This window comes from Python bivittatus, unplaced genomic scaffold (assembly GCF_059951505.1).
Source record: "Python bivittatus isolate LINGU-HERP-01145 unplaced genomic scaffold, Pbiv_v1 ctg000070_np1212, whole genome shotgun sequence".
Lineage (NCBI taxonomy): Eukaryota > Metazoa > Chordata > Lepidosauria > Squamata > Pythonidae > Python > Python bivittatus.
In genome coordinates, this window is record NW_028277034.1 from 50887529 (window position 1) to 50896740 (window position 9212).

Consider the following 9212-nt stretch of genomic DNA (forward strand, 5'->3'; position numbering starts at 1 on the left):
CAGACTGTGTTTAAAAGATGTTATGGAAGAAGAACAAGTTTTATTGGACAAGACTGAGACTGACCTGAAAGTGGATTTAAAAATGACAGGCTACAAGAATGACATGGAAAAAGATGCTACACTGGATATACAAATGAAACTGCTTAATGGCCATTTGGAAGTTTGCAGCTCATGGTTTTTTCAAATACAATGCTGTTGTGGAGTCCTTCTACAATGCTGTTGTACTGGTCTCCTGTACATGGTCTCCTGACAGCTCAAGGCATAATACTGTAGGCATAACAACACGAAATGGGCTTGTGTGTAACGTGGAAGAAATTGGCTGAAACCATAAAACATCAGAATTTGTTCTTAAGGAAAACATGTTATATATAGGGAGCATGGAATAAAATCTGAGACAGAGCCCGCCCCTGCTTTGCCAAAGCCTAGGGGAAGAGCTGAGCAGAGTTTTCAGTGGCCAAAGGATAAATAATAATTATGCTTCTTTTTCTCAGAAGAAACAACTCAGACTTACACTGTGTGAAAGGCTGTGGCCACTGCCAAGTTATCTACAGATTCATAAGAGAAGAAGTGGGTTCTCATGTTCCCAGCATCCCTTAGACGATGTGATCTGTGCTCCTTACAAAAAGAACCCTTTTGTAAGCACCCTGGAGCAATTTCTAAAGAACGAAGAATAAATTCCAGTGAGGGAGGCAAAGTAAAATCTCTTCTTTCATACACACACAGGCACGCACACACTCACTCACCCCCCCCATCAGACTCTCTCAGGGGCTCTTGCTTTACAGATGAAAATTATTCTACAGAGGGCAATTAATCATTGTTAAAATCAAAACACGTTTCCTTACAAACTGCAACACTACTGAGTAATTGTCGGCATTTAAGGGGTCTAATGGAAACTCCCAATCTGGCTTCCCCTCCTGCTTTTGCTAAGGAAGATGTTTAAGAACTTCCCACGCTCTCTGACACTCGCACAGCTTCCCTGGAGTTAAGCAACTGAAAAAGCACTGAAAAGTTACAGGCTTGCTAGAAATCAGACACACACCATTTTATTTTTTGAAAGTAAATGGCTATATGTTGCAAGGAGTCAACTCCATATTGATGAAAATGGCTACGTCTGCAAGCAAGAGGAAGATGCACAATATTACATTCCCAAATTGTGCTTTGCTAATTTCTGTGCACACACAGAGATTTTATTGGACACAAACAGCCACTAATGTGCTCAAGATCCATGCAAATCTTCTCAAAAGACAGGCTAAATGTTTCATGGATTCATCCTGTTTGAAGAACTGATTAAAACAACTTTTAGCTAAAGCAAGGATGCATACATGTATTTCTTTGGAAACCTCTCTTTTCTCCCTGTTCCTATTGTGAGCTGAGGAAGTCTCAGGCCAACAATGCTTAAGAGCCTGCAAAAGCTGCAGAAAGCAGTAATCTCTGGTAGTCTACCCTAATCTCAAACTTCTCTGTTTCAGAAATACTGCTTCAATGCAAAATATAACCAGCTAACACAATCAACCTATTGCAATGAATGTAATCAGGTCGCAATCCTTCTAGAGGACACCAACAGCACTGAGGAAAAAAGACAAAACCTGACTAATCCAGTTGGCCCAGAGATGTTCTTAAATAGATATGCACGCAGCACCCACTTCCCATTACTCATGACATACCTACCAAGTTTTGAAGGGGATAGAAAGTGGATGTCCAAGCAGGAAACATCTGTCTTTCTGCACCCAGCATTAATTCCTCCAGCCCACATGAGCAGATTCTTGTGGCAATAACACAGTTTGCAAGAGCTGTAAAGCTATGATTACATGTTCATCCTGAAACAAGAGGATCCACCTCCTGTACATTTACTGAATTTTCTGAGCTCTGCTTTTTGCCTCTTACCCCTGAACTCAAAAGCATGTGAAGGCTGCTCTTTAAATGCAAACTCAGGGTTAGTTCACACACGCATCTTCATCCAGGAATAACTAGCTTCACCTGATTGGGCACATCAAGTCACCTCAATTTACAACATTTTTAGTTGGCGTATTTAGGTGCAAAATGCTCGTGAACACTGAGAATCAGAATACCTGAAATGAAGACCTTCTTAAAATAAATAAATAACACCCACACCATCTAGAATTCCTATTGTCATCATGGGAACCTGCCTACCTCTATTTTTTTTTTTTTACCTTCTTCAAGAAAGTCAGAGGCATGTATTGGACAATTTATAGCAGAGATAGCATTCAAAGCTCCCCTCAGCCAGGAAGGTCCCTTGGTGACTAACTCTAAGACAATACAGCAAAATGACATATGACATTTAATAAAAGGGATTCCAGTGAAACACATTACATAAAAGAAACTGGATTGGCCTTAACTATTCAGAAGAGGTAACTTGGTTTATCAGATAGCTTGCTTATGTAGTCTATGGTGGTTGCACATCTCACGGGCAACAATGCTGAAAATTATTAGAACATAGATGGATGCTAACATCATAATGCTATGAAGCAAAATCTATACTACAACTATTTTTTAGAATATTCGATATCATTCTGTTTACCCACTTTTATCACTTAGAAAAGTTCAGGAAAAAGCAATCAAAATGATCAAGAAGCAGTATTTGTCCAAGGAAAGGATAAAAGGTTTGTGGGATTTTAAAGAAAGAAAAATAAAAGTGGAGACCTGATTGAAGTCTTATCGACTTGGGCATGATATGGAAAGATAAGATGGGAAATGATTCTACTTGCTTCTTTCATAATCTGAGAACGTGAGCTTAGCCAGTGAAGTTGACTGGCAAGAGCTTCTGAATGAACAAAAGAGTTATTTTTATACAATGCACCATTCCAGAATTTGCTGCCGTGAGAACTTGTGGACGTTCTGCCAATATGTTCCTCTATAAACTGCCCTGGAATTCCCAGATAGTATGGCTATTAGCAGTTAGTCACACTGGCTGGGAATCCTGGCAGCGGTGATCTCAGCACATGCAGAGGGCAACAGGGTAGTGAAGGCTGAAACAGTGCAAACACTAAAGACAGATGTTTAAAGAACTTATGGAGACACTCATGGAGGATAGGTCTACCATATACAGGTAGTCCTTGTTTACTGACTGCCTTGTGTAGCAACCATTCAAAGTTACAACGGTGTAAAAAAAAAAACAGCTTTGTGACTAATCCTCACATTTACGACTGTCGCATTATCCCATGGTCACGTGACTGCCATTCACATACTTTCCAACTGGCTAGCAACAAGCAGAGTTAATGGAGAATGCAGAAGTAAAATTGCAAGTCATGGCCACGTGATGTTTCACTTAACAACCTGGATTCACTTAACAACCTGGGTATATCTGGATTCATACAATACACTAAGTTAAAAACCATTATGGCCTATAGTAGCATCTTTTGGGCAGTACTGGCAAAAGGAGTTAAGTGATTCAAACAGAAGAGCTCATTATCTACTTGGACAGTGCTAATAATTTCTACAAAATCCTTTCTGCTTAAGAAGCTGATTTGCATCATTTATTTACACAGTTTGCACACTGCACACCTAAGCATGCCTTCAAAGCAGAATCATTGGTAAGAGACAACTGCACTACAGTCACAGGATTCTTAGGGCAGAAAAAAGGTCTCCAACACTGCTAATTCCAAGTTGTTTGTTAGATTTCTATCCCGCATTTCCTCTAGAACAGCATTTCTCAGCCTTAGCAACTTGAAGATACGTGGACTTCAATTCTCAGAATTCCTCAGCCAGCATGGCTGGTTGGGGAATTCTGGGAGTTGAAGTCCACATATCTTCAAGTTGCCACGGTTGAGAAACACTGCTCTAGCAGCTCAAGGCATCTTACAGAGGAATCTTCTTACATTTTTATGCCCACAAGAGCAACTCTCGAGGTAGGTTAGGCTGAGACAGAGAGACTGGCTCAAAGTCACTCAGGGAGCTTCTGTGGCTGAAGACTGTCTTCAACTTGGGTTTCCCCAGTCCCAGTCCAATACCTTTACCATGACATCCCACTGACTCTCAGAAACGTATGTTCTGAAAAAGAATAAATGTTGGGAACTGTTTACCTTCCTTCTGGCTAATAAGCTCTCTGCGCTCATCTCCTCAAAATTAATAACAGAATGATGTGACCTACTACAGTATTTATTCATCGGTAAAACTAGAGGTCTCTGAAATTTGATGCTAAAACAGCCTTAAGAACAGGAAAACATGTTACAAATCATGCTGGTACATATTGATATCTCATCAAACTAATGGTTTGGTCTGTAACTTTAGAAGTGTTGCTCCATGACCCAAAGAGATTTACACTCCCCAAATATCCTCCAAGGTATATTTTTAAATGTTTACTTGATTAAAAAAGGACAGGGGGAGGAATTAAGATTTTAAAAGGGTGGTGGGAGAAAGGCCAAGGGGAAGAGAAAGAACGACAATGCTACAGGATGTGGTTAAAGTGGATCTTAGTGTGAAGAACCCGAAGATTAAGGACAGGTAGAATAAATGGAGCTGTTAACTTCTAAAATTCACAACCAGGCCATTGTTGCAAACCGGGACCACATGGTAACAATTTCTGCTACCACTGAAGGAAATGTAATACTTTAGATAAAGTTACTTTTAAAGTAACTAAAGCAAATATTATTATTCAACAGAGTGGTTTGTATATAATGTTTCTCCTAGCTACTTCTGATGCTTGTTCTTATACTCAATGTAGCATCATCTTGCCAGATAAAACCTATGACTCAACAATGTTATCATGGCTGAGTTAATCAAACTGAACAGATCACTGATTCCTCCTAGATTTGCGTCGTCCCTCCTACTCACAACCTACATGTAGGGTAAAAAGGAAAAGAAACTTCTACACGTAGCAGTGTTTTAACTATTAACCCAATTAACCTGGTCATCAAGCACGCAATGTAATAACAATGGATTCCCAAAAAGATACAGCAAGAAGATGGAATGAACCATTTCTGCACTTAGATGTCATATATCTAAAGGGCTATCAATAAAATATAGGGAGGGAGGGAGGCAGGCAGGCAGGCAACAAAGAATATCGAAATGTTTTAAAAACACAGCCTGCTTTATAGGCGGTCCTGAGTTCCAGAGCAGCAGTATTTTGCAAGAATGAATAAATAACAAATTATACTTGTTTGAAGATATACTTGCTCCTCTGGTTCATGTATTCATGAGTTCACACATGGTACTAAACTATTACTGTGACTCCCATGGTACTAAACTATTGCTTTCAGTGACCGTGTCTGCATTCACATAACACACTAAGCCAAACACATCTTAAGACTGCCTTTTAGAGCCACGACTGCTTTAAATTTTCATTCTCTCAGCACACAAAATCATAAGGGCTCACAGTGACCCTCAGCTATGCAAAAAATGTCATATAAACAATGTGGCCACTGGTTGCCAGAAAGTTGCCCACTCCTGGCCTAGAGAATATTTCTGGCCTTTACAAACTGTCACAACCACCTACTGGTTTTATTTCCTTTTAATGTAGCATTTCCAGTGGGACCTTTCAAAGCAACTTATTCCGAGCCGTAAATCTGAACTGGTATACTAATTCGAGTGAGAGCAGGGTTATTATTCATTTCAATAAATGCAATTTAAAAAAAAAAGTTTGGGGATGCTGAATCGGTTAAGTGTAATGCCTCTATTTTACCCTCCTGCTTTTATGAAAGACTGGCAAAATTCAGGGGTCTGCTGCCAAATTTTTATAATGTAAACTTTGGAGTGTGAGGCTGATTTAGGCTGATTAATCCACCTTCACCTTTCTACAGTCAAATCCACAATGTCCATTAAGAGGGAAATTACAACTGCTATATAGACAATGCACGAGTCTATTACAGCTAAAGACGGCATTATAAATGGTAATAGAAACTAGATAGTGCCAGAATCCATCTTGAATGCAGATCTATTTTTCCACAATCTGAAAGGAGCCACAGTGAAGTCATTTGCTCATGTACAACATCTGTTTTACAGGCATGCACTTAAAAAAAAGCGAGCAGGAAAAGTCAATCAAATCTTTTTTTTTTTCCTCCTGCCTCCTGTGGATGCTCATAAGATTACCTTCATATGTTTAGAATTTACTTTCACCAACAGCTCCATACATTACAGACATAACAAAAAGGATCTTTTTCGCTTTTAGTAAGAATCTCCATAATAAGCTCTCTGGCAAGTCACAAGATCAAGCCCACGTTTTCTCAGAAGTTACTAATTTATTCAAAAATTTCAAAAGGCTACAAAAAAAAGAAGGCAAGAGGAAAAAGGAATGAAGCCACTTTTGGAAAAAATATACCCACCCTTCAACCTTTTAATCTCTGTTTAATAATTTCACCAATAACTCTAATTAATACCTATAATAAATAATGCCTCCTAGTTCTTTGGCATTAACTCAGTGTCAACAGCCTTCACAACACTACAGAAACTAGACTTGGTTCTGCTATGACACATTAATATGAGTATACATTAATATTTTGATTTTTTGTGTGCATACCCACCACTGCAAGGGGAATACAGCAGATGAATATTTTCACCATATAGGAAACTTTCTGAAAAACGTTTAAGAGTCAGCTAAATGAACTGAGTTGTTAGCCTCATATTCTGGCCTTCATTCTTCAGAGTACCACACACAGAGAAAAACACACACAACTGAAATGCTAAACCCAACCTAGGGTGGTGTGTGTTTTACAGTTCTCCCTCTAGGGCTGACTCTACAGTTTTCCCCCCTTCTATACAGGTCCATCTCCAGTCCCAGCGTATATCAAAACTCTTTGTTGTATGATGTTTGGGAGGAGTAGCGATAGAAAAGGGGTAGTGATAGAGGATTAGATTAGTGTGTGTCTATAATACTCACATCACTGTTTTTAGAAGAGGGTGTTTGAAACCCTTCCAAGAATGCAGTCCTGAAAGACAGACCTCCTACACTATGGTGTTACATTTTGCCCCTATTCAAAATAAAAGAGGCCACCAAATTACAATATATTCATTTCTGTATACATTCCCCAACAACTTTCTGGAGTTGTTTGGAAGAATGGTTGTACAATTTCCCTATAAAGTAATACTTTGAAAACCACAGATGCACCGTCTGTTTCTCATCTGTTCTTGCACCAGATTTTGCCCTTGTATTATCAACTCTACTAAATCCCCAGGGAGTTTTTCACTTCCTCGTATAAATACCAAGGAGATGAAATCAGTCCAGAAATGTAGGGTTGAGAGCAAGAATATACTCTGGCTACCAGGTCAGGTTCTGCAAAAGAAAACCGCATGCCCTGTTCAATTATTATTATGAATTTAGGCTGCACTATCGCTGTGGCCAAACATTTTTAGACTTACAAAAACTTTATAAAATCATCCATATTGTTTCATTCCCATATGACAGATGTGAGACACAAAGGCTGTGAGGGTGACCTGCCAAAGCAGGATGGTGGAGGAGAGATTTAGACTAGGGATTTCTGGCTTGACAGCTCACTTAATTCATCTTTGGGAGTTTAGAACTCTATTACTTATTTTCCCTCAAAGAAGTATGAGAAAATGAAGGGAACAGGGAGGAGGGGAAATAGGGAAGGGGGGTTGGCGCGAAAAGGCTGCAGATGATGGTTGGTGGGAAATCACTGGGAATTCTGAGAGCAGTCCTCCCACGGACCTGGAGGGCACCAGGTTGGGGAAAGGGAGATGGCAGAAGCTTTCCTGGATTGCAGCTCCGCCACGCTAGAGCCCAAGTTGGCAACTACAATATTCACATGCATCTTTGTGGAAAGAAACCCTGTTAATTCATAATTGTATCCAAGGGATGCTCAGCCCATCGCAAAATCCCAGGAAACCTGGGCTGGGGGGGCTTATCTTCTATTGTTGTTGTTGTTGTTGCCCATTGTAACGCAAACACGTGTCTAAAATCAGGAGAAATGTGCTGCTTTCCCCTGCCACATTTCACTGCTCGGTCCCCCCTCCAAAATTACCAACACTGGAATATCCTTAAAAGGATAGCGTCTTGCTATTTTGAACCTGCCAGGCTTAAAAAAAAAAAAAGAGCATGGTCCAGGCCCAAAGAGCTCGACCCACGTGTCACGTAACGTCTGAAGAGGCCCACAGCTCAACCCCGAGCAGCCGTGCCCCGTCCCTGCGCTCACCTCAGGGGCTCCCCGGGCAATGAACGGAGGAGCGGGCGGCAGCGGCGGCGGCTGAGAGCGGGAGAGGAACGCCTGCGCTCCCCAGCCTGGGCTCCGAGGGGCCGGGGGCGCCGAGCCCTCCCCTCCGCCCGCCTCGGCAAAGCGTTTCGCGCCCTCACCCGAGCACCGTTAGCGCAGCCGACCGCCTCGCAGGCGGCACGGCAGACACGTGGGCTGCCCGCCTGGCCGAGGGGCCGTCCGGCCCGCTCCCGCCAGGGCACCCGCCCCTCCATCGCGCCCTCGCCGACTCACCGCGGGTCTGCCCACCGCCACGGCCATGCTTCGCGCTGGGGTCTGCGGGCGCAACGAGGCTCCGTCCGGCGTCTCCGCTTGCGCTCCCTCGCCTTCCACCGCCCTTCCCCTCCGCCCGGCGCGGCCACTCCTTCTGGGTGTCCTCCTCCCCCGCCTCCCCCCCCGCGCAGGAAAAGCAGCCTCGGCTTTCGCCTGCGCTCGCGACTATAAGCGGTAACATGGCCACCCGGCTGGAAGCGACCATTCGCTGCCGGGGGGAGGCGAGGCGGGGCGGGGGAGGCGGCCGAGGAAGAGGCGGAGGTCGCGCTGGGCCGGAGACGCCCCCCTCCCGCTGCTTTCGCAGTCCCGCCGGCGGCCGCCCGGGAGGCGCGCTCGCCCAGCCGCTCGCGGCTCGGGCGGCAGACGGCTCGGACGCGGGCCGGAGCGCCCGAGCGCTTCGCCGGCCAAGCTTGCGCGCTGCGCACCCCTCCGCGGCGGGCTTTGCTTGCGCGAGTCCGGGTCCCTTGCGGCCCGCGGAGGGCCGGGGGCTCTCTCCTAATTCGGGGACCGGCGCGGGGGAGGGAGGCGCTTGGGGCGGCGGCGGCGGCTGGACTTGCTGTAAGTCCCCATCTGTTGCATCCCAGCTGGGAGCGAGAGCAGGGGGCGTCCGCAGGCAGGAGGGCGCCGGAAAGCGGCCCCGCTCCTTGGCAAGGAAAGGCTCGCCGCTGGATCCCGCCCGAAGACCGAGCCGGGCGGCCTGCTGCTTGCCCGCGGCAGCCACGGAAGCCCCGGGCAGCTCGACGAATTGGGGCGCGAAGGCACGCACGGCTCCCCTTC

The 9212-nt window shown here is 44.4% G+C and overlaps 1 protein-coding gene across 4 annotated transcripts in view; it reads right to left on the bottom strand.

Moving 5' to 3' along the window:
- Positions 1 to 8543, bottom strand: part of SEPTIN11 (septin 11) — a 94407-nt gene extending 85864 nt beyond the window's left edge. For 2 of the 4 annotated variants that reach the window (XM_088133151.1, XM_088133152.1), the window contains exon 1: positions 8397 to 8543. In XM_088133151.1, coding sequence (XP_087989277.1) covers positions 8397 to 8423 — 27 coding nt within the window. In that variant the 5' untranslated portion in view covers positions 8424 to 8543. Of the gene's footprint in view, positions 1 to 8105; positions 8257 to 8396 lie in introns of those variants that run through there. The other 2 variants (XM_088133149.1, XM_088133153.1) reach the window with 2 other exon arrangements.
- Positions 8544 to 9212: the final 669 nt, after the last annotated feature.